At 45.2% G+C, this 26,204-nt stretch overlaps 2 protein-coding genes across 2 annotated transcripts; one reads left to right on the top strand and one right to left on the bottom strand.

Moving 5' to 3' along the window:
• Positions 1-10,114: 10,114 nt before the first annotated feature.
• On the top strand, positions 10,115-12,966 carry LOC111206096. The gene is made up of 4 exons (XM_048754758.1): positions 10,115-11,265; positions 11,361-11,487; positions 11,580-11,885; positions 11,998-12,966. The coding sequence occupies exons 1-4, from the start codon at positions 10,883-10,885 to the stop codon at positions 12,337-12,339; spliced, it is 1,158 nt and encodes a 385-aa protein (XP_048610715.1). The 5' UTR covers positions 10,115-10,882; the 3' UTR covers positions 12,340-12,966.
• Positions 12,967-20,169: 7,203 nt separating this feature from the next.
• On the bottom strand, positions 20,170-21,303 carry LOC106436704. The gene has a single exon (XM_013877660.1). The coding sequence runs from the start codon at positions 21,301-21,303 to the stop codon at positions 20,170-20,172; it is 1,134 nt and encodes a 377-aa protein (XP_013733114.1).
• Between the last annotated feature and the right edge of the window lie 4,901 nt (positions 21,304-26,204).

Below are 26,204 nucleotides of genomic sequence, written 5' to 3'. Positions count from 1 at the left end.
GTGTGTCTGTGAGTGAACTAGATGCGTTAAGGTGTTACAAGAGTGAGAATCATTGCATTGTGTTGAACTTGAGTTTAAATTGATAATTCATTTGTTAAGTTCACTTTTGCAATTTTCACTTGCAAAGTCTTGCCCTTCTTTACTTCCATCTACTTATCCCTTTTCAAGTTTTTAATTTTTCAGGTGAAAATGGTTAAGAAGACAAAGGGAAAGTTGGAAGCTGAGAGGCAAGAAGCTGAAAGACAAGAGTTTGCACTAAGAGGAAAAGCTTTGCCCTCCGAGCCAACTGGCTCAGGGACGCAGAAGACTGTTCGACAGCAGACCTTGGCTGCAAGGAAATCGAAAGAACAGGAGAAGAGGGCAGGGAAAAGTGTAGCAGTTCCCATCCATGAGGAAAGTGAAACTGAGAGTGCTGATGAGCAGGCACCTACGAAGAAAGCCAAGATGTCCAAAGGCAAAGGGGTTGCGGTTGATCGAGATAGGGCGAAAACTCCATCTGTGGAGGAGCTGTATGATCACTTGAAGAATGAGGTCACTTGGACTCCAACCAGGTTCGCCGACCTTGATCTGCTGAAGGAGTTGGGTCTTGACTCTGACATTGAAGAGATGCTAGGACATTTGAAGATGCCAAAACTCCTCACCATGGCATATCCTTTCTACAAGGATGTCACTTGTCAGTTCTTATCTTCTCTTGCGGTCACTTACCACGACACCGCGCATGTGAGGCAAGGATGGGGAAAAATCAGTTTTAAGGTCAATGGACGAGAATACAACATGAACTTCAAGGACATTGGGAGAGTCATGGGGTTCCAAGACCTAGAAGACCACTCCCTACCCAAGTGTGAGAACCTTCCCACGGAGCTTTGGAAGTTGATCACTGGAAACAAACACACTACCGGGGCTGACAAGAATTCACACATCCGACACCCGTCCGTACGTTACCTCCACAGGATGCTAGTCCATGCATTCTACCCACGGAAGCAAGCTGGTACGGTTACTGAGGAAGACATGCGACTGCTCTGTCCGGCTATCCGTCCCTACGCCCAACCTGGAGTTTTACCCCTTCCCAGCACCGACATCTATGCTACCTTCGGGATGGTCAGTTTCTTTGTGGGTCGTCTCCAGCACTACAGAGACTGGGCGTGGTCCACCACTGACTCGCGCCCAAAGATGGGGATAGGTGGAATGATCACACCACTGCTCCAATTTCTGAATGTTCCCTTGGGAAAGGACGCAGTGGGACCGAAGTTCATTGATGGCACCTACTTGAGGATTGCTACCTATTTTAGTGGGATGTATGGGAAGGACTACGTCTACCACTACTATTTGCAGGGCAAGCCAGTCGAAGTGGTTCTTCCAAACCGGAACCTGACGAGTTTAGAGATACCTGGAGCTATTAGCTTCAACATACCCCAGGAGTACTTTCTTGGAGAACACGGGCCTCTCGATCCAGTTAATGCTGCTCCATCAAGGAGAAGAAGTGTTCCTACGCGACATGACTCGCCTGTTGCAGACCCTTCTGAGCATATCTATGGACCTCCGCGCTACTACTTCAAGCCACATGACGGAGTTCTTCCCCCTGGAGCTCTTCGTGATGCTCATGACCACATTAGTCGCCTTCAGAGGTGGAACAAGGCTCAGGACAGAACGATAGAAAAGCTGAAGGATAAGTGCAAGGCGCTAAGCAAGACGGTAAAGAAGCAGGCAAAGACCTCAGCCAAATTCATGAAGAAAGTAGCTGATGTCTTAACCAGGGGGGGGATAGCTGGATGTAGCTCAGCAGACTTCGCTTTCGCGAACACCTCGAACCCCCAGCCTCCACCTCCGCCTGATGCTCTTGGCTTCCCCCTCACTGCTGCGCAGCTTCAGCGTAAGCGGAGGAACCCACCCACTCAACCTTCCATTTCCGGTAACAAGTCCCCATCCCTCGCTTCTTCTGATAGTGAGGACGAGATTGACGAGGTTGAGAGCCAGCCATGGTATGGAGGCTCCGGTTCAGCATCCGGTGGTTACTATACCACCTTCCCACCTGACGACGACGATGCTGGGGCATCAGCCCCCACCTACTATCCATAGGAGGTACTTCTTTCTCTCCCTTGTATATACCATTCCCTTTTTGCATATTAGTTTTCATTTCGGTATCTCTCTCTTTACTTGACAACACAGAGACTGTGTAACTCAAGTTTGGGGGAGGTACCAAGCATTTGATCATGTTTGCTTTGATGTTGTTTCATGAGTCATGCATTGCATACCTATTTGCATAAAAAAAAAAAAAAAAAATTCATTTAGTTTGCATCATTTTGCATTTCTAGGAGAGTCTAGGACATATAGGTTGCATTCACTTGCACTGGGAGCAATGATTTTAAATGCCTTATAAAGAACACTACGTTTCACCTGAAAAGCTATGCACCTCTCGAAAAGACTTGTATGTTTCGTGCCTTGAAAACTCTTCTTGAAACTTGTTGATTGCTGAAACCTACTCTTTGAAGCCAACTACAACCCTATTTGAACTAAACGAACTTAATGCTTCTTGCTTAGGGTCCCTTGTGTACTGAGTCATGGCTATACACACTTGAGTTGTCACATCTTTTATGCCAATCTTTTTTGACAAACTCTAGTGGTAGACCACTCCCAAAAACCTTTCCCTCCTTTTAAGCTTTCATTGTTTGATGAGTGAGGCCTTCTTAGGAAAGTCTTACATGTGCATAATGTTGAGAGTATCGGGAACGACAATGCTTGATCTTCATTCTTGCTAGATTAGGCACATCATTGTCTAGCCATAGATGGGGGTGAGTGTTGTAAAGTTTGATTTGGGAGTTTGAGAAAATGGAAGGAAAAGAGTGAACTCTTGTGCTTAATTGGCTAGTCTTTATGGGATAAGTAGAGAAACTTCTAGCTCAGTTTATGAAAAGTCTTGGCCCCCGAAAAAAAAAAAAAAAAAAAAAAAAAAAAAAAAAAAAAAAAAAAAAAAAAAAAAAAAAAAAGAAAGAAAGGGGCTAGCAAAACTGTTTAGAGCTAAGTTTTGTTTTGAAGTTGAGAAAAATCCTTATGAGATTTCAAAGAAAAGAGTTTTGTCGTGCAAGGTGTTCTTGAGATCTTTTGGTGAGAGATGTGAGTTGGGCTTGACATTTGGAAAAATTGTGTAATTGTATGTTTGGGAAAAGGGTAGAACAATGGAGATTGAGCATTGTATGCATGAGTTGGTCCCTTTCTTAGATATATTATGTGCAATGTCAAGGCTACTTGTTTCGAGAGTAAACCACCGTAAAGATTTTATGTTTCGAACCTTTTGATTCACCTGAATAAAAGCCTTCCCTTACCCAAATGACTTGGACCGACTGACCATTTGCAAGAATTCACTAGATGTTTTGTGCTTAATGAATGTGAGAGTTGGTTGATTTGAATGTGTGGATGCTTGATGACGAGTGTAGGGACAAAAGGAGTTGAGATAGGCCTAGAGAAGCTAGAGTGTAATAAGAGAGTGTGCTAATCGTGTTTGCTAGTTGTGTTTCTTTTGGCTATGAGCTCCCACCTTCAAACCTCTCTCCCTATGAGTTCTAGAAAGTTCACTTGTGGACAAGTAAAGAACAAGTTTGGGGGAGTTGATATCTTGCATATTTCTAATGTTTTATCCATTCACCCATGTGCATTTTGATCATATAGATTAGAATTTAGCCATGTTTAGGTTGCATTTTGCATACATGAGTCCTTATCAGGTATTGGAGTACCACATGGAGTTCTTGGAGACATTTGGGTGCAATTGGAGTCCAAAAGAAGTGTTTAAAGTGATCATTGGGCGAGCACCTTACCGGAGCGACCAGTCCAGAGCGACGAGCAGAGGTCGCTCGCGTTTTCATGTCCGGAGCGACCTTACCAGAGCGACGAGCGGAGGTCGCTCGCGTCTTCATGTCCGGAGCGACCTTACCAGAGCGACGAGCGGAGGTCGCTCGCGTTTTCATGTCCGGAGCGACCTCTCGCAGCGACACAGCGAGGTTGCTCCCGAAGCATGGAGCGACTACTCGGAGCGACGAGCGGAGGTCGCTCGCGTTTTCATCACTCGGGAACGCGAGAACGAGTCCGGAGCGACCTCTCGCAGTGACACAGCGAGGTCGCTCCCGAAGTGTGGAGCGACTACTCGGAGCGACGAGCGGAGGTCGCTCCGCGTCTTATTTCTGCTCGAACTTATGATTTCTCAAGGGCCTTTTGGTCATTTCATGATGCACGTTTTTATTTTCTAAACCTATGTTTTAATACTCTGTAAGCCACCAGGAGGCAGATCATCTTTGTTCTTAAGAAAAACCACCAAAAACCTTTGGAAAGTCATCTCTTGAATCAATTGATCAGTTTTGTTATTGAAATTCTGTGTTCTTATATTTATTTTTCTTTGTGTTTCTCTACATGATTAATCTGAAATCCAACATGGGTTTAAGAGGAATCATGGAGATTAGTGAGTAATCCCCCTTTGAATTCATGGGTTAGGGAGATTAAGGGTGATTAGGTTAGAGCTAGGATGTTTTAGTGTAGATCATTCATATTTCCTTGCTAGCAGAGTGAACCTAATGCATCTTCTGAGTTGGCCACTCAGTTGTTGATCCTTAGGCATTTCTCACCCGAAAGGTGTTCGAGGAAATGCCCGAGACAACTCTTCCTAGCTTTTAGCATACTTTGCCAAAGACATTTGTTGTTAGAGGTGCTAAGATAGCCATTGGACTTGCTAGTTATGATTACTTTCATATTATTCAACCAAAGACATTTGATGCTTGGATTGTGTTAGTAAATGAACATTCATCTAGACATAGAGTTTGTTTAGGATTGTGTCTAAGCTTAAGGTTGATAGTTTGATTGATCGTTTGCCATCCTTAGTTCGAAATTTGATCACCCGATGTCTAATTCCCTATATCCATGAGTTCTCTTTTCCCATAGTTAAGATCATTTAGTTATTCCTTTTTGTTAGTTATAGTTTAAAAACCCTTTTAAAAACCATTGGTTGCACTTAGATTAAGTGATTACTTGCATTCTCGGTGCTTTCACATCTCTCAGAACTGGTTCGACAATCATTTATACTACAACATTTGTCTTAGGAGCCTTGAAAACTCCTAACATCAAGCCGCAAGGGCATTGCGACGAAAATAATTTTCCTCGCAAAATGCTCGCAAATTTGCATCAAAATAGTTTCCTCGCAAAATTGCAACCAATTTGCGAGACTTTTCCGCAAACTCACCCAAACCCGTCGCGAATTTGCGATAGAAGCTATCGTCGCAAATCCGTTACAAATTTGCAAGGAATTTGCGTGAGAATTGCAATACCATATATGTTCGTTGCAATTCCGTCGCAAAAAAACAGATAAGTTGGTGAACACGTTTTTTGTTTCGTGTAACTAATCTCACAAAAAAAACGTATAGGTTGGTGATACACGTTTTTTCTAAGTGTAACTAATATTTGCAAGGGACAAATCTCTCTCGCTAATCCCTTGCAAAGGGGAAAGGCATCGCAATTCCGTTACAATTTCCGTCGCAATTCCTTTGCAAGTGTCTTGCAAATATTTTTCAGATGTCTATATATAGCATCTGTGAGAAGTGAGCGACCATTGGAAAAAAAAACGAAAGAAAAAAGAAAAAAACGAAAGAAAAAGAAAAAAACGAAAGAAAAAAGAAAAAAAAAGTTGAGATAAATATATTTGTCGTGTGTTGTGAGTAAGAAAAAAATAAAAAGTTGAGAGAAAAATGGCGTCCGGACATGAATTATACGCGCTACGGGCATGGATGTACAATCATAAGGATCCGGAGACTGGTGAAGTAACGAAAGAGTATCGTGCTGGACTACGAGGATTTTTACAACAGGCAACTAATCAACCATTCGCAAGGGAGCATGGTAAAATCTTTTGTCCCTGTAGAAAATGCAAGAACGAGCCATATTTAGAAATAGATACTGTGAAGAGGCATTTATATAATAGAGGATTTAGACCAAATTACTACATATGGTTTTTGCATGGGGAAGGTGCATGAAGTAGTAGTACGGGTCAGGGATTTGAACTGCCAAATTATAATGCAGATTATGTTCCTCGTGAGCCAAATATGTTTGGAAATAATGCGGGTGATGGGTATGAGCAAAATATGTTTGGAAATAATGCGGGGGATGGGTATGAGCAAAATATGTTTGGAAACAATGCGGGGGATGGGTATGAGCAACAGGGAAATAGGTATCATGATATGGTTACAGATGCATTGCATGAAGCTGCTATTCCTGATAGTAGTAGGGAAGAACCTAACATAGACGCACAACGATTTTATAATATGTTAGACGCTGCCAATGAACCCATCTATGAAGGATGTAGAGAAGGGCTTTCTAGATTATCACTAGCATCTAGGATGATGACTATTAAAAGTGATCATAATCCAAATGAGAAGTGCATGGATTCGTGGGCTCAACTCATTAATGAGTATTTACCAGAAGGTAATCTTGCTGCTGATAATTTCTATGAAATTCAGAAGCTAGTTGCCGGTCTTGGTCTACCATCTGAAATGATTGATGTATGCATTGACAACTGCATGATTTACTGGAAAGATGATGAAAAACTGACGGAATGTCGATTTTGTCAAAAGCCAAGATATCAAGAAACCACAAGAAGGAATCCTGTGCCGTACAAACGTATGTGGTACTTACCCATCACAGATAGATTGAAGCGTTTGTACCACTCAGAAAGGACAGCCGCGTCGATGAGATGGCATGTCCAACATTCGGTGAAAGATGGCGAGATTACACATCCCTCAGATGCGAAGGCATGGAAACACTTTCAAACCGTATATTCCGACTTTGCGAGTGAGTTTAGGAACGTTTATCTTGGCTTATGCACGGATGGATTTAGTCCATTTGGTATGTCTGGAAGACAATACTCTTTATGGCCTGTCATCTTGACGCCATACAACCTCCCTCCGGAGATGTGCATGCAAAGAGAATTTTTGTTCTTGAGTATTCTAGTGCCTGGTCCAAAACATCCAAAGCGAGCACTTGATGTTTTTTTCCAACCTTTGATCCATGAGCTGAAGATGTTGTGTCATCATGGCGTGCAGACATGGGATTACTCGCAGCAACAGAACTTTAATATGCGTGCAGTGCTTATGTGGACCATTAGTGACTTCCCCGCATATGGAATGTTATCGGGTTGGACCACACATGGAAGATTATCATGTCCATATTGTATGGATAGGACAGATTCAGCTGAAAAATGGGAGGAAGTCATGTTGGTTTGATTGTCACCGTAGGTTTCTTCCGCCGCATCATACATATTGCAAGAACAAGAAATTGTTTAGGAAAAACAAGGTAGTGCATGTTCCTCCCCCAGTAATGCAACCAGGAGCATCTTTGTTAGAGCAGATTGATTATTACGGTGCTAAGGAGACATGTAAAGTTGGAGGAAATTGGCACACTCCACCTAACATGCCAGACGGGTATACGACATCTCATAATTGGCATAAGAAGAGCATATTTTGGGAACTTCCATATTGGAAGGATCATCTCTTAAGTCACAACCTTGATGTGATGCACATAGAGAAGAATGTTTTTGAGAATATCATGAACACTCTTCTGGATGTGAAGGGAAAGAGTAAAGATAATTTGAAATCGAGGTTGGATTTGCCAGAGTTATGTGCAAGACCAGAGCTGCATGTGACAAGAGAAGGAAAATTACCAGTTCCGAATTTTAGATTGTCTGGGGTGGCGAAGCAAAAGTTGTTTGACTGGGTAAATTCTGATGTAAAGTTTCCAGATGGATATGTGTCAAAATTCTCAAGATGCATCGAGCAAGGAAAAAAATTTTCTGGTATGAAGAGTCACGACTGTCACGTTTTCATGCAGCGGCTCCTACCGTTCGCAATGACGGAGCTATTACCGAAACATGTTCATGAAGCAATATCCGGTAATAAAAGTGACTTTTAAAATTATATATAAATTTATTGTCTTTGGTAATTGAAATAATATTTTTGTTTGATGATGAATTTGTAGGAGTTGGAGCATTTTTTAGGGATTTATGCACTCGGACATTGACTGAGGATGGGATCGAGTTGTTAGCCAAGAATATTTCAGTTTTGCTTTGCAATCTGGAAAAAATCTTCACCCCATCTTTTTTTGACGTAATGGAACATCTCATGATTCATCTACCTCTTAAAGCAGCTCTTGGGGGCCCTGTGCAATTCCGATGGATGTATGTATTTGAGAGATTCATGGGATATCTAAAAAAGTTTGCCAAAAATCTGGCCAAAGTCGAGGGTTCGATAGTTGCAGGAAGTTTGATGGTGGAAACTTCACACTTTACATCCTACTACTTTAGCCCAACCGTTAGAACGAAGAAGACCGCTCCTAGACGATACGACGACAGAGGAGTTGCGCCTCATATCTTGTTACAGACGTTCCTGACATATTTTGTCAGATTGGAAGACTTGCTGGCAAAGTGAGAGAAGTTTGGTGGGAAGATCATGCACATGCTCATGCGGCTCACATTTATATTATGCGAAACATTGACTACTTGCAGGAATTTGAAAGGTATAGTACTCATACAAATTGAACATATATAAACTGTATTGATTACTTTGGTTTTATATTTACATATATGCCTAACAAATAACAATTCTTATATGCAGCATATTCAACTTACAAATTCGAGAACACTATCCTAATTTAGAAGAATAGGATTATGAGCAGTTGAACTAACGAGATTATCCTGGGTGGTTAGAATACTATGTACGTACAATCTTTAGACTTTTAAAATTAAAATGACTTATTTTAATATTTATATATTTTGAGCAGGTGAAAAATGGATGTCATGACAAACCAATTCCGCGATGGTTGTATGAATTTGTTGACAAACCGGTTGCTAAGATCACTACTGCTCCAATGTACTTCACTCGTGGATACACTTTTCATACGTACACACACGGTTCGAAGAGATCAACCGCGAATTTTGGAATCCAACTCCAAGGTGAAACTGACTTCTACGGTGTATTGCAACAGATCATAGAAGTCACTTACCCGGGAGGCATCAACTTAAAATGCGTATTATTTAAGTGTGATTGGTATGATCCAACGAGTGGCCGAGGGGTCCGAAAAAATAACCTTGGGGTCATTGATGTCAATGCAAATAGACGTTATGCAAAATTCGAACCATATTGCCTTGCATCACAAGCAGATCAAGTATGTTTTCTTCCATATCCAAGGATTAGAGAAAGGCGTGAAAGGTGGTTATCAGTGATTAAAGTGAATCCGCGAGGGCGTATAATCGTCGGAGAAATTGCCGATGTCGCTATGCAGGCCGAAAGAATTGCTGAAATGTCTGTCCCAACCGAATCGACTGAGAATATTTTACACATCGATCCAGATAACCAACAAGCAGAAGTCATTGTTGATGATTCCACCGAAGGGTCTGTTTCAGAAGAAGACGAGTTTGATGCTGAAACTGACGAAGATGACATCACAAATGATGAGGCTGAAAATAGAGACAATGAAAATGTATCTGAAAATGAATCTGATTAGACAAAATTTCACATTTATGCTCTATTGTCTTGTATTTGAATTTTTTTAAAAAAATATATATAACAAGATGCGATGGAATTGCGACAAAATTGCGACGGAATTGCAAGATTCCCTCGCAATTCCTCTCAAATTTGCGACGGATTTGCATGGTCATCCTCGCAATTTCGTCGCAACTCTTCGAACCACTAGCCAAAACCCTAAACGAATCCCTAAAACACCGCCGTTGCAATTCGCTCGCAAATTTGCAAGGGATTTGCAAGGGATTGGCGTCGAATATTAGGTTAATATATAAAGAAAGTTAACCCTTCTGCTCCATTACTCTCTGCCGTCAAAGAAAAAAAAGAATCTAAATCGTCCCTCTTCTGCGTATCCTCCCCGGTCTCTCTCTCCCCGCAGCCTGACGTCTCCTGTCAAGTCTCGCCGGACTCTCCCACCTCTCCTCTCCGCCGTATCTCTCTCTCTATGCCTCTCCTTTCGCAGCCCACGCCTCAGTCTCGCCGGACTCTCCCGCCTCTCCTCTCCACCGTATCTCTCTCTGTGCCTCTCCTTTCGCAGCCCTCGCCTCAGTCTCGCCGGACTCTCCCGCCTCTCCTCTCCGACGTATCTCTCTCTGTGTGCCTCTCCTTTCGCAGCCCTCGCCTCAGTCTCGCCGGACTCTCCCGCCTCTCCTCTCCGCCGTATCTCTCTCTCTCTGTGCCTCTCCTTTCGTAGCCCACGCCTCAGTCTTGCCAGAGTCTCCCCCTCTCCTCACCACCGTATCTCTCTCTCTGTGCCTCTCCTTTCGCAGCCCATGCCTCAGTCTTGCCGGAGTCTCCCCCTCTCCTCACCGCCGTATCTCTCTCTCTGTGCCTCTCCTCTCCGATGTCTCAGTCTCGCCGGATCTCATTCTCTCCACTCTCTCCTCGCCGATCCACTTCGATCTAGGTCTCCTTGCCGGATCTCCTTCTCTCAACCCGTCTCTCGCCGGATCTCTCTCCTCGCGGTCGTCCTCATCCGTCGTCATACTCGCCGGACTTCCACCGTCATTATCTCGAACCGGCTCTGCCCCTTTTGAAAGGTTACAAATTTTGGTCTATGTTTAAGTTTAATTATCAGTTTAGGTTTTGATTATCAGTTTAGGTTATCGATTAGTGATGATTCTGTGTTTGGTTAGGGTTTTAACTATTTAGGTTTGGTTAATTTCTTGGCAGATGTCAGGAAATGATTCTCTGTCCCTTTTGAAAGGTTACAAATTTTGGTCTATGTTTAAGTTTAATTATCAGTTTAGGTTTTGATTATCAGTTTAGGTTATCGATTTGTGATGATTCTGTGTTTGGTTAGGGTTTTAACTATTTAGGTTTGGTTAATTTCTTGGCAGATGTCAGGAAATGATTATAGCCGCTATCTATCTACTGGTGGTAAGAAAACTTCTGGTAGTAAGAAGAGTTCTGGTAGTACGAAGAGTTCATCCCGTCATACCAATCCGGGTAGTTCTTCTAGTTCCCAGATGGCCGAGAGTTTGGCTGTTCCTAATAGCCAGACGCAAGCTTCCCCTCCAGCTCCCGCCCCAGCTCCTCCAGCTCCCACCCCAGCTCCTGCAGCTCCCGCCCCAGCTCCTGCAGCTCCCGCCCCAGCTGCAGCTGCAGCTGCTCCCGTCCCAGACCCGGCGGCAGATTTAGCGGCAATCAATATGATTTTGGCTAGTCCTGGACATGATCGTCTTCCTCACCTCCATCCAGATCGCCCTCCAAATACGCTTTGGTAAGTTTTTTAATTTTAATTCATTGTAACTATTTATAATATTTTCATATTCTTATAATTTAGTTCTCTCAATTGCCTTGAATTTCCTGTGATAGGTTTGATGACGATGTAAGCGTTGCTGCATCGGTCCGTCAAATCTTTGAAAGAGATTTCAAAGAACCGCATGCTAATTGGAAGCAAACCCCCGGGGATGTTGTGAGACGTTGGTTTGAATCCTTTGCGGTAATTCATTTAATTTTCTTGAATTTTAAAATTTGTAAAAAATTAATTTTATGTTCATGAATGTCTATTAATTTGCCTTTTTGTTGTGTCAGCAAATGTATCATTGGGATTCTGGTATAACATCCCTCGTTCGCAACTCTTTCGAGGCTAAATTGAAACTCCAGTTGACTCGCCAAGTTAGTCGGTGGAAGAGTAACTGGCGGAAAAAAGGCGATGCAGCTATGCCTTTGTGGTTTGACCCAAATGTTTGGGCTGGTCTTGTTGCTTATTGGTTAGATCCAGAATCTGAAGTCCAGAGTTGTAACAGTCGGGCAGCTCGTTACTCTGACCCTGATGGACATGGACCGTCTAAGCATCGTTCAGGTCAGACTTCCTTCAGGGCCCGTGCACGAGTGATTGTAAGTTCTTGTTTTTCTTATCTTAGTTAATTTAAGTTGTGTTCTGAAATTGCCTATTTTATCTAAGTTGTGATCTCATTTTTAAGGTTTAACTTGATCTTTTAAATTGTAGGCTGAGCAAACTGGATGTTCTATTCCAGACTTGCTTGGGGTTCTCGAGATCACTAAACGAAACCCGGATGGTTCTTTTGTTGATGGCAAATCTGAGCAGCTCTACAACGATGTGACATCTAAATTTCAGGAATTATCTCAGGCTGCTAGTGATGATCCCGAGAGCACTGGTTCTAGTGGCCTCTCTCCAGTAGCTTTCAATCTCAAATTTTTTAAAGTCTTCTTTGATATTGATCCTTCTTTGATTTTTTATGCAGTTCGCTCCCCGCAAAAAGGGACGACTGTATGGAATGGGTTCTCTAAATACATATTTACGATCTGTTCCTGCTTTGTTTCCTTATAGCAGTACTAGAGACCAATCTTTGGAGAAGATCATCTATGACCAAGCTCAAAAGATTGAGAGCCAGGGAAATGAAATTTCGAAGCTGTACAAGATCGTTCGTCATCTCGCTAGCAAAGACTCTACCGTGGCCGACATTCTCCAGTCTGAAGACGTGTCTTCTGCTTCTGGTGATGATGATGAATCTGATGTTATTTAGTTTGTTTTCTATCACTTTCTAATGACTTGAAACTTTTTTGTATGTGTTTGTGTAATGACTCTTGAATTTCTTTCTATTTTAGTAATATTTTCGCTAACTATTTAAATCTCTTCAGAATTTTATAAATGTATAATAATTTATAAAATTTCAAATTCTGCAGTAAAAAAATTAATTAATCGCAAATGACTTGCAAATTTGCGACGGAACAAGCCTCGCAATTTTGCGACGGAATAAAACCCTTGCAAAATTGCGACAAAACTGTTAATTGCAAAATTGCGAGGAACAACTAAACCGTCGCAAATTTTTGCGAGGAAATCAGTTCCGTCGCAAATTTGCGAGGAATATCATTCCGTCGCAAATTTGCAAGGAATTTATTTCCGTCGCAAATTTGCGAGCGTTTTGCGAGTGATTTTCATTTGCGACGAGCGATTTGCGAGGGAACGTGGTTTCACGCAAAACCCTCGCAATAAGCGATTTGCAACGGAATTGCGATGCAGTTTTCCCTTGCAACTGACGTGTTTTGTTGTAGTGGAAACCAAACTGTCGCGAGTAGGTTTCTGGGCATTTAGGCGCCCTTTTGAGGCCCATTTAGGCCTTTGTAGACCTAATGATTGTGCTCGGAAAACGTGCCTTCATTTTTGCTATAAATAGGTCTCTCTCCTTTGCTTTCGTCATTCTTCTCTGCAGATTCAGGTATCCCGTTTTCTCTCCCTTCTCTCTACTTTTACTTTCTCTCTCTAGATAGGTTTTTCTTCGTATAGACTCGTTGGTTCGGCGGTTGTAGTCGTCCCCTGAATTAAGGAACATGCCTCCGAGAAGTCGATTGTTGCAAGAAGAGAAAGGGAAGGACATCGCAGATTCTCCGAGTCTGACCAGAGATACGTCAGCGACCGGTAGTCCACTGGATGATTTCGACTTGATTCATCGTGATGCTCTTCGGGACACGGAAAACATGACTCTATCTCAGCGTCTTTTGGTCGTTGATGCTCATAGGATGATTCGTGATGAAGGCGCAGATCATGTTGAAGTCGGGAACAGTGATGTGAGCGGAAGTGAGGATAGAGGGAGAGACCAAAGCGATACTGCGACTGGTTCCGAACGTGGCGACGCTGATGAGTCTGGTCGGTCCCCGACGCCTTCGAGACAGGTTCGCACGAGAGGTTTTTTCGACCAGATGGACTGTCGTCCAACTATTTACCATCCTGGTGGGATCTTCGAGGAGCTGGCTCCGCTGCCACCCGGACTGCTACGGGACCCGTGGGCTCAGTCGTGGGGGAATGTGTTTGGATCTTCTTCTTCTCACCATACCGTGAGGGATCTGTTAAGGGCGAGCGGCAGTGCTGGCGTTACTTACATCATCCCATCTGCTGAGCAGAGTCCCTGGTCGCCTCCGGTTGGTTACCAGTGCGTGTATGAGTCCTATTTCGGGGATCATACGAAGCTATGGTTCCTGATTCCTCGGTTGGTGACGTCTTATGCATTCCGCCGAGACATTGCCATCTCTCAACTTTTGAACGGGTCGCTGCGAATAGCTGTCATGCTAATGGTAATGGCAGCTGAGATGGACATCTCGATGAGCATGAGGGTCTTCGAGGAGCTGACTTTCACGAAGGCGGAGCCAAACGGGATATTCTCGATGAAAATGCGTTCAAACTACAACGTCTTGACTGGTCATCCAAATAAGACGCATGATTGGCAACGCGCGTATTTCTCTGTGAAATCTGATGAACATGCTTTCGAAGAGCCGCCGGGGGACGACTACCGCGTTTTGTGGAATCGGCAACTCGGTAGAGACTCGTCTGTTGGAGTTTCGTTTTAGTCGTTAGTCCTAACTCTTCTTATCCTTGTATTTGCAGTTCGTCATCCGAATACGATCGCCTACCCCGAGAAGTGTTTTAAAAGTGCTCAAGCGATCGCGGCGCACAGTCATCTTCGTTGGCCGGATCTCATTCGGGAGTGGATATGTCGTCAGCAAGCTAGGATCGCTAGAGGTAAGCCTGCTGATTGCTTTTAGGGCCTACTCGAGTGTCCTTTTGCGATTTTTCATGTTGATTCTCTGCTTTTGTAGTTGATTGGGAGTCGAGGCTTCCTTGCGTTCTTGGTCCCCGTAAGTCGCGCCTCCCTTTGTTTACTCGCAAACAACAGAGACTTCTCGACAAAGCAAGAGAAATGGATGGAGTTCCGGATCTAAGCGCCCTGTTAAAAGTGAAGTTGCAACTGCTCACGAAGAAATCGACTACAGTCGATCCTCAGGGATCGTCTAACTCCGGAGTCGACGTCACTTCCGAAGGTGGTGGAATCTCCCGAGAAGGGGGCTCCAAAGAAGGAGCCTCCAGAGAGGAGGGCCAAATTGCAATCGATCAAGGGGGCAGGGCAGAGACTTCTGCTTCAGGTCCCAAGAAGAAGAAAAAGAGCAAAAAGACTAAGGTGGGAGCGACCTACGAGGTTCCTCCCAAAGAGTTTGCTTCCCTCGATGCGACTTCCGAGGGTTCGAAGGCCAAAAAGAAGAAGGATGGGAGGAAAAGGTCTCGTGGCGGGGCAGCTTCCTCTGCCGATAGAGGTGAGGGCCTAGCAGAAGGGCAGAAGGCTGTTTTAGTCGGGGCGGCACCAGATGGTCACCCGAAGAAGAGAACTAAGAGGTCTATTGAGGCAGAGCCCCGTCCTTCTACCTCCGACGCGAATGCTGCTGACGCGACCTTAGTCGACGCTGTTGGGGAGGCCAGCGGCACAACTGAAAACCTGTCGGAGGAAAGGAGGAAAACCAGCTTGCGAGAAGGAGGTTCTGGTGGTGAACCCGCGAGGTCTACTCCAGACTCTTCTGCGAGAAAAAGATCTGGATCTGAAGGTTCCGTAGCGAAGAGAAGGAGGATCGAATTCCCTGATCGCGTCGAGTTTTCCTACAACGAGACAACTCCCCTAATCCTTAATCCCCTTAGGTGCGCGGAGCTGACGCGTCAAATTTGTGGTGGGACGAAGGAGATGCAGCAATTGGAAGACCTTTACTTCAAGAATGAGTACATAGACGCTGCTTCCTCGAGAGCGCGGGTATCTGCGCTAACTTTCACCTTTTATCTCCTTCTTTGATTTATTGGGTTCATCCATCTCACGTGGTCCGTGTTTGTCGTTTTGCAGAGTGACAGGAGCATGAACTTCCTTGTTGAGAAGTACGACAGCGCTCTGAAGCAGACGATGATCCAGTTGGGATCTTCAGAGAAGCTTGCTCAAGCAAGGTTGAAGGCCATTGAGAGGGTAAGGGCGGAGCATAAGAAGGCTAACGAGAAGGCTGCGAAGGAGAAAAAAGTTCTTCGAGTGAAGTTCGAAGAGCTGGAGGGTAAGCTCAAATCCGCCAGCGCGGCGAAGAAAGAGCTTGCCCGAGAGAACACTCGTTTGGAGCAAGCGGCTGCGACCCTTGAGAAGAAGAAGACTGAGCTACTCGAAGAAAGGGACGCTGCAGTTGAGAAAATGATTGGAGAGAGGCAACGCGAGAATCTCGGGGGCTTGAAGTAAAGGGTCAAAGCTGCTATGGTCGAGAAGGCAAATCGCTGCTTTGGTCGCGTGCGCGACCATTTTACTCGCTTAGATGCTTTTGGGAAAGCGAAGAACCTGTACCGTCAAGCTTCGGGGACAAAGAAGTGCCTCGAGATGATAAAGGCAAGTGGGACGGAGATCCCGCAAGAATTGTTCGACGTTTTTGCCGAGCATGAGAAACTCTACGAGGTGGAGGCCACGAAATTTTGTGTAGGTCCGCTGTCTGATAGCGACCTCACTCTTTCTCTGCTGGTTCTTCCTTCTCGTTTCGTCGAGGATAGGTTTAGAGCGTCGTTTGATCCTTATGGATGGAACGTAAATTTGATCAGACCAGGGACGGTTTCTCAGCTCATTACCTTGCTCGAAATTACCGAGGAGCCATCGGAGGAGCCATTGGTTGATGTCACGTCGGTCCCAGCTGAGCACGTCGAGGTCCCAGAGGGAGGTGGTCTTGATGAACGCCCAGAGAACGTGAACCTGGAGGAGGTCCCCGGAAAGGACAACCTTGAGACAGGCAACACTCCGGTTCGAGAGGAAGAGACCGAGAACTTGGGCATCGAGGATCCTGTCCTCGTCTCGGATTCTTCTTCTGAAGGACGAGAAGACGAAGAGGAGGAAGACGATAGAGTCGAGGAGACGTCGTCATCCTGCTGTGGCCTCTCTTGTCCCTGTTCCTACTTGGGTGGAAGACCCAACTGCTGCCGCTACTGAAGACCCAGTCGGTCCTTCTGCTCTTGGGACGCCAGAGGAGGTCGGTCAAGATTCTGCGCCTTGACGCTTTGCCTGTGTTGTGTCTCCTTTGTACCTTTTGTGTTTCTTTTTGTGTTTGTGGTCTTGATAGACCCTGTTGTGGTATCACTAGACGTATTTTCATTTTATCCGTAAGTCGCTGTTTTCAAGCAGAATTTAGATTTGTGGGTTGTTGTGGTTCTTATCTGTACTTGCAACTTGTCTAAGTAAATTTCAGTTATCTTTAGAGTCTCGCGATATATTCGCCTAGAGACAATAGATTCCTGGCCTTTGACTTTTGCAAATAGATAACGACACAACCCGCTAAGGGACTTTGTTCAGCTCTTGTCGTGTTTCGATTGAGATAACGTCTAGATGCGTTTTTTTACTTTGAAAACAAGAAACTGAATCCAAGAGTAGAAGATTCTTTCGTCCGATTTCTCAAAGACTATCGAGTAAATGGGTAGCTAATCCGTTACGCGTTTAGTCGAGAAAAGGTTAAAGATTCACTCTGTTTGGTCGGTCAGTGCTCTTTGGGCATAGGTGACTCACGACCATTGGGTCCTTAGGCTAAGTGTCTGATCAGGACATGGCTAGGAGATGGAACGTGAGTGTCTGCGTACCTCCTGCTAGAGGTACGGGAGCCGTTGGGTTCGACAATCGGTATTTACTCGATCGAAGTTGAAACAAAGAACAAGATTTTGACTTTGGTTTTGTTACAGCTTGACCGGTTAAGGCTGCCTACGTACCTCGGTTCAGGATCAAGCCATTCGTAGTTCGTTTTTCCTGATTGAAAGTGGCCGTTAGAAGCGCATTTACTCGGTCGAGTAGAAGTGACCGCGGAGGTGACTCTACTCGGTTTTTTTTTTTTTTTTTTTTGTTTCTACGAGTAGAAGCGTCGTAGATACATTGAGTTCCATGCTCTATGCACTTCTTCTCCGCGTGACGTTTGAAGTCGGTAGACGCCTGGTTTCACAACTTTGATGATTTTGTAAGGTGCTTCCTACCTAGCGCCGAGTTTAGCGGCGTTCATCTCCTTAGTGTTCTCGAACACTTTGCGCATGACAAGGTCACCGAGTTCAAGGGGTCGGGCTCAGACCTTTTTGTTGTAGTAACTCTCTATCTGATGTTAATAGTTTTGGATTCGTAGCAGAGCTTGGTCCCGTCGTTCTTCAATTTCGTCGAGGGCATCAAGCAGCATCTCCTTGTTGAGTTCGACGTACTTGGGCATTTTCGAGCGTCGGAGGCTTGAAACGTCAACTTCTGCGGGAGCCATAGCCTCGACACCGTATGCAAGAGAGAAAGGTGTCGATTTGGTCGACCCTCTTGGTGTTGTGCGATGGCTCCATAGAACTCCGTCGAGTTCGTCGGCCCAATGACCCTTTTTAAGGTCTAAATGTTTCTTAATGCTGTCGATGATGAGCTTGTTTTAGGATTCCGCTTGGCCGTTTCCCTGCGGGTAACGAGGGGTGGAAGGGCTTAATCGAATGTTCCATTTGCTGCAAAAATCCTTAAAGTTTCCTGACATGAACTGTGATCCATTATCAGTAACGATTTCATACGGTAGACCGTGGCGGCAGATAATGTTTTTCCAGACAAAACCACGGACTTCTTTATCGGTGACTTGAGCGTAGGCTTCAGCTTCGATCCATTTGGTGAAGTAATCAGTGAGGACGAGAATGAAACGCCGCTGGCGGGAGCAGGGAAGAGGTCCTATGATATCCATTGCCCATCGCATGAACGGGTACGGCGGATCGTCGTTCGTAACATTTCAGTTGGACAATGGATGCTTGGTGCGTGCCGTTGGCATTTGTCGCAGCTTCTGGCGTAGGACTCGCAATCTGCATTCATCGTCGGCCAGAAGAAGCCTAGGCTTCTCACTTTGATAGCTAATGCCCGTCCGTCCGAATGGTTTCCTCCAGCGCCTTCATGTGTTTCGGCCATAACCCTGACCGTTTCATCACCATGGATACATTTGAGGAGTACTTTACTCGCAGTCCATCGATGGAGTTCGTCGTCTAGGATGACATAATGGGCACTACGTGTTTTTAGTCGGCGGGCTGACCATTTCTCGGTTAGAAGTTCCCCCTTTGAGAGATACTCAATGAACTCAGTTCGCCAGTCAGGGCCGAATCCATCAGTAACGAGCGTGTCGGTTTCGGTGACTGGGGCAATGACGATGGTTTGGTCCGTCGAGATATCGATGCTCGGCTTCTCAATGCGGTGTATTGGAATGGTTCGTTTAACTTGGTCCCGAAGCTTGCTTCCAAGGGCTGCAAGGGCGTCGACGCAGACGTTTTCTCCTCTGGGAACTTTGTCAAGTTCAAAGAATTTGAACTCTGCGGCTAAGCCCTGTACTATCTAGTTGTAGGCGTCCATCCGATGGTTGCGGGTGTCGTAATCGCCGCTAAACTGACTGGCGACTAACTGCGAGTCGCAGTAGGCGCTTAGGCGTTTGGCCTTGACAGCTTTTGCTAAGCGGAGTCCAGCGATCAAAGATTCGTATTCTGCTTCGTTGTTCGAGGCTAGAAAGCCGAAGCTAAAAGACTGTCTGATCAGTTCACCGGTCGGGGACTGTAGTTGAACTCCGGCACCTGCGCCCTTCTTAGTCGAAGATCCATCGATTAAGAAGTCTGCAAGAACTTGGGTTTGGGAGTGTGAGATCTTGCTTAAACTTCGGGGCCAATTCGACTAAGAAGTCTGCAAGAACCTGAGATTTCGCCGCGGTTCTGTTCTTGTAAGTGATATCAAGCTCACCGAGTTCGATAGCCCACTTCGTTAGTCTTCCGAACCTGTTTGTATTTTGAAGTATCGTTCGGAGGGGCTGGTTAATACTTCCACCGAATGTGACTGAAAGTACGGGCGAAGCTTTCTCGCCGCTTCGACGACCGCCAGCGCCATCTTCTCCAGAGTTGGGTATCGTGTTTCTGGTCCGGTCATGCGCCTGCTTGTATAGAAGATTGGCTTTTGCTCACCACGGTCCTCTTTTATCAGAACGCTGCTGACTGCTGCTTGTGACACTGCGACGTAAAGAGATAGAACGTCGCCGACAACTGGCTTGGCGAGAACGGGTGGTGTTGTCAGATAATGCTTGAGTTGAGTAAATGCTTCCTCGCATTTCTCATCCCAGATAAACCTCTTGTTACCTTGCAGGAGATCGTAGAATGGCAAGCATTTGTCGGTGGATCTGGAGATGAACCGGTTGAGTGCAGCTATCCTACCCGTAAGCTGTTGTACTTCTCTACTGTTTTTTGGGCTTGGGAGGTTCAGGACCGCGGAGATCTGCTTTGGGTTGGCTTCGATTCCCCGCTGCGTGACTATGTATCCAAGGAACTCGCCTGAGGAAACCCCGAACGTGCACTTTGCTGGGTTCAGTTTCATGCCGTATTTGTTGAGAGTTTCGAAGCAACTTGCAAGTGACGGAGGTGATCAGCGGCGTGTAGCGACTTGACAAGTATATCATCGATGTATACTTCCATGGTGACGCCTAGCTTGTCTGCGAACATTTTGTTCACAAGCCGTTGGTAGGTTGCTCCTGCGTTCTTCAAGCCGAATGGCATGACCTTATAGCAGTAGGTTCCTCTATCCGTGATAAAGGCTGTTTTTTCGCGATCGTCGGGGTGAATCATGATTTGGTTGTACCCAGAGAAAGCGTCCATGAAGGTGAGCATCTCGTTTCCAGCCGTGGACTCGACTAAACCGTTGATATTGGGAAGAGGATAGTTGTCCTTTGGGCAGGCTTTATTTAAGTCAGTGAAGTTGACACAGACGCGCCACTTCCCGTTCTTCTTCTTAACGACTACTGGATTTGCTAACCACTCAGGGTAGCGCACCTCAGCAATTGAGCCAGCGCCGAGCAACCGGTCGACCTCTTCGTTTACAGCCTTTGACCTGTCGGGACCGAGCTTGCGTCGCTTCTGCCGGATAGGCTTGAATGTCGGGTCGACGTTTAGTTCGTGAGTTATTATAGCCGGATCAATTCCTTTCATGTCTGACATGGACCACACGAATGTGGACACATCCGCCTTGAGAAAGTTGAGAACTGACCGCTGCATATCTTCAGATAGATACGCACCAATCCTTGCGGTCCAGCTTGGATCGGTATCGTCAATAGGTAGCTCGAGAACTTCGCCTTCCTGGGAGTAGGCTTTATAGGTTGGAGGAGAAACGGAGTTAACCGATAACGACGATCGTTGGAGTTTAACTGTGGTGACTAGGAGTTCCCTAGCGGCTTTTTGGTATCCTCGCAATGTTTTGATTTTTCCGTTTGTACCGGGGAACTTAACACACTGGTGATAAGTAGATGGAATGGCCTGCATTGAGTGTATCCAGGGGGTTCCAAGTATAGCGTGGTAAGGGGCCTTCGTGCTTACAACGGTAAACTTGACAGTTCGAGAGACTCCACATGCGCGTACCGGAAGGTGGATTGTTCCTAGTATTGTTTCGGAGGATCCGTTGAAGCCGGTTAATGTTCTGGAGGATGGTTTTATGTTGTCGAGATCGACTCCCATCTTCTGCAGAGTTCCTCGGAAGATGAGGTCGACGGAGCTTCATGTATCAATGAGGACCTTGGTGACGTCGTACTCCCCAATTCCAAGGACGACAAGAAGAGGGTCGTTGTGGGGTAAGTGAATCCCCTCAGCGTCATCCGGCGAAAACGTTATCGGAGGGTGACTTGGCGGCCTAGTCGGCCACCTCTGCGAAGTCGCGACCTGTCGACGGTAATCCTTGACGGAGCGAACAGAGTTGCCGCAAGGAGGAGAACCGCCCATGATGACATTTAGTTGCTGTCGCGTTTTTACTTGCTTGGTGTCTAAGAAGGCGCGTAAATCGGTTGGTACGCTGCTGTCATTTTTTATGACTGAGTGTCGTTGCTTGACGTCTTAGTTTGCTCCAAACGCCTTCAGAGGTCAGTGGATTTTGAACGATTGAGACGGATGCGAAGATCGCATGCTCCTGCGTTGAGTTTATCTCGAAGGTCACCGTTCAAGCGTTCTTTGGGATCGGGGTCACCTGTTGAGATACGCCGGGACTTCCGTGCATTCAACGTTGTTCAGAGATCATTGTGCGTGGAGCTGTTGCTATTTTCGGATTCGAACTTTCATTTCAGAACATCTCTCAAATCTTCGAGTACAGGTGTGTCATCGTTCTCATCGTCCGATGACAAGGTTTGCTGAGAGAGTATGACCTTAATGCGCCTGCGGTTAGCTGGTTGCTCTTCATCGGCTGAGGAGTCTCCCTTGCCGTTACTCTTTGGAGCATCCTCCTCGTCCTCTCGTTGTTGAGTTTCGCTATGTCGACCTTTGCCTGTAGCTTTGCGCTGGGCTCTACTTTCTTTATTCTTGCTCCAGCTCTTGTCATTCTTTGGCTTAGCCTTTAGGGGTTCAAACTTGAAGTCGCCACTTGCTAGGGATGAGAGGTAGTGCGCATAGATTGCCTTGCACTCTGTCGTATTGTGCCCTTTGACGTCGTGATATTTGCAGTGTTTGGTGAGATCGACGGTTCTGGAAGGTCCTGCCGCTGAACCTTCTGCTGTTGTAGTATGGGTCGAGCAAACGGCGTCGACTGGTTTGTCGGACGAATCGAGCTCCCTTACCCACTTGTTCCATCCTTCTCCGCGGACTACGAGAGTTGAAACCGGCTTGTTGTTCTCATTGACAACATACATGTATCCGTCTTTGCGGCCATTTTTGTCGATTGGGGCATGCTGCCGCGGTTCTTGTCGCGTGTTGGCATTTTTAGCCGTTGGAGCTTTGGGTGTGTTCATCTTGCTGAGAATGGCGTTAGTATCTTCTTCCATTCAGATGAAATTATCAGAGCGCGCGATAGCATCCTGGAGTGACGTATTTGGGTTTTGGTATAAATCCTCTCGGAATTTAGAACGAACCCACAATGTGTTCCGCAGGGCGTCGATGGCAATACCGTCTGGAATTTCAATCCTCGAGACTACGGCTTTGAACTTCTCCATGTAGTCGCGGAGGCTCTGGTCTTTGGTTTGGTTAAGGTTCCACAAGCTAGAGGCGGTAGTGCTGCGCTTGGTGAACATAATGTAAGTCTTGAGGAAAGCTGCTGACAACTCACGGAAGCTTCAGATGGAGTTTTCCTCTAACTGGGAGAACCAGGTTAGGGCTTGCTCGTGGAGAGTTTCGACGAACAGTTGGCAGTAGCATGCGTCCCTTTCTTCATCGGGGAGTCGAGCTCGCGCCATCGCGATGTTGAAAGCTGTCATGTGTTCCACCGGGTCTCCGCCGGGTTTGTACTCGGGTAGGCGCAGCTTCTCTATCTTTCCGAGTTGCACACTAGTCAGAGCGCTAGTGAAAGGGGTGCGTGATGTTGCGGCGAGTACGCTCTCGATTTGCGGGGCCGCGCTGGTTACCTGATGGATCTTCTCGCTCATTTGTTGGAAGCTGAGTTTGAGCTCGGCGAGCTCGCGTATGGTTGCGAGATCAGAGCCTACTGGGGGGTGGTCAGCGAGAAGGGTTTCATTAGGCTATGAGTCATCTGAGACGTGGTCGCCTCCGGTCGCCGTTGGGTTGGTGTTAAAGAGGCGACGGCGTATCTGCTGGGGACGGCTCGTTTGGCCATCGGGAGCTGTGAGTGTCGCGACCAAAGCAGCTAATTGGTCGTTGGTCGTCTTTTGGACTTCGTCTTGACGAGCGAGTCGAGTCATGATAGAGCTCATGAAATCTGCGGCGATGGGTGGCGCGGCTTCTGGCGTAGGGGTTGGTTCTCCGCCCGGAGCGCCGAAGGTGGCATCATCTTGAACCATGTAGATCTAGAACGTTACTTTAGTCTGCCCCACGGTGGGCGCCAATTATTTAAACGGGATTCAGTCGACTAGAGTGAAAGAAGTCAGAAATTGGATGACTAAAGACGTTTTATTAGATTCGAACTGAAGGGTTACAAGAGTCAGGAAAGTGAAAGAGCAACAAGATCAAAGAGATTGCCTAAAACCCTAGATCTAGCCGCTTAGTATGTCCAATAGTCCAGTCCTCTTTCTTGTTGCTTCCTCTCCCCCTTTTATAGGTCCTCTGTCCTTGATGCCCTAATTTCGTATCTCTTTGGGCCTTGATGCGAGAGACCGAGTATTCGGGCCTGGACAAAGTTCCCTCCAAGCCGGGTACTTTTGGTCGGCTTACTCGACCGGCTAAAAGTACTCTAAGGTCGAGCTGATACGTTTGGCCGCCGAGCCGACCAAACTAATCCAACTTGCTGAATTAGGGCATGTTATTCGATGGGCCTTATTGAGGGATGTAATCCATCTCCTACATTGATTCCCTTCAAATTTTGTTGTATCTCGAGTTTTTATGTATTTAGACCTGAAACTATAAAAACCTAATAGAAAAAAAATCAGAAGCAATAAAATCATGTACTTACACTTGCCGGGGTATTGCCTCCCACAAAGTGTTTTTCTAGTCATTAGTTTGACTTTGTTGTAGGCTTTAGTTGGGTTGAGAACGAGAGGTTAGGAACCCGGAGAATCCCATAAAGAGTTTGCTATATGTCTTCGCAGTTGAGAATCAGGAGATGAAATGGATCTTGAAGTTTAGGCGCTGCAACCTTGGGATTCTAGATCCACCTCAATGCACAGCTAGCAGACAAGCCTGCTAAACTGGAACGAAGAACCGATGCCACCAGCTCAGAACTCTTCTAGGATCTCAACAGCTAAATTTTGCATTTGTATAAATATTTATGTATTCTAATGCATCTTTAAATTATTATAATCTATTAAAAATATTTATATTTTTATAAAAATCAAACGCGACATTGTTAATATTACGACTAATTAACAAGAATGTAAAATTAACAACATTTTTACGACACTATTCATTGTTACCTCATCGTTACATTTTTACGACACTATTCATTGTTACCTCATCGGTGGGGCATGTAGTGTTGACTCACCAGATGGTTTCCAGAACTTGATTCCTCTTACTGGTTTGATGGAGTCTGAGTATTGCTGCTGCCACTTAGAAGTCAGATACCAATGTGAAACCAAATTGTCGGTCTTATAAGTCTTCTTATGATCTGATACAATCCGGAGAGCATGTCTGCAAGGAATCCCAGTCAAATCCCACCTCCTACAGCTACATGTCTTTGCTCTCATATTAACTGCATATTTCATTCCATTCTCAGAGACTTCAAACTCACCAGTAGGTCCAGGAAGAGATGTACAATGTTTCCGAAATCTTGTCTCGGATTCAATCATCTTACTAACCTTCAAACTGAACTTCCCCTTGTACTTCTGAATTTTCTTCTTCCTAAGATCAATACGCTTCATTGCTAGTCATCTCATTGTCTCTAGCACCTCAACTAGTGGCATCGCACGTGCTTTCTCTAGTGTCTTATTGTATGACTCCGAATTGTTGTTGAGAGCATCTTCACAACAACATGTCGTCGTAAAAAAAGGCTCTACTACAAGTCTCGGGGTTCCTGGCCATTAACGCATTATAGACCTCTTTATCATAATCCTCCAGCTCTTTCTTGTTTATTTGTAGTCGGCTTCATTATGACTTTCAACGACACTCCAGAACAATTTCTTCATCTGAGGCTTGTTCGGATAGAGCTTCCTCAAATTCCCGTAGATATACCTTGCACACATCCTGTGCTCAATGCTTGGTAACTCCTCATCCACTGCTATAAGCAAACCCTTCTGTCTATCTGACGTTTTCCCCTATCATAACTATGAAATTACATTGGAATGTTGATATATAAACCATTTGGTGAAGATATCAATGTACATTTCTTACATATTCCAGTGATACTAACAAAGTTTCCCATACATATGTGAAAAAGGACTAAATAATGTATCTATTGCATTTATACATTTGTTTCCAACAACACTTCTCTATATATATGCCATGTTCGGGAACGCGCTAGGTGCTAGTCGGGCGGTTGGGCCTAAAGAGAAAATCGGGGATTAATCAGAAATTATGCGTGGCGGAATTTTTAGATTGTTTACTATGTTATAAAACATGTTAATCTTTAATTGTGAATAACATTAATACATTTTCATGTTTAAGATTGTATAAAACACACAAATAGAATAAATAAACTTGCTATAGTGTAATTTTCATCAAAATTATGAATATAAATGATATTTATAAAATTTTAGATCAAATAAATAAATAAAAATATTATTAAAAATAATTAAAAATAATTAAAAAATAGATTAGGCGGCCGCCTAGCGCCCAGGCGGGCGCCTAGGCGGCCACCTAAGCGGCTAGGCGGTCATTTAGGCGGTCTAGGCGAAGAAAATCGGATATCCGATTTTTTTTAACCGATTTGGCATAAATCAGGGCGGAAGAGTGACGCGTAGCGCCCAGGCGGGCGCCTAGGCGGCTAGGCGGCCGATTTTTAGAACAGGGTATATATGTCAAAGTTTGTTATAAACTATTTTTAAAACATATTA

The sequence above is a fragment of the Brassica napus genome, chromosome C4 (assembly GCF_020379485.1).
Source record: "Brassica napus cultivar Da-Ae chromosome C4, Da-Ae, whole genome shotgun sequence".
Lineage (NCBI taxonomy): Eukaryota > Viridiplantae > Streptophyta > Magnoliopsida > Brassicales > Brassicaceae > Brassica > Brassica napus.
This window is presented reverse-complemented; position numbering and strand designations above follow the sequence as displayed.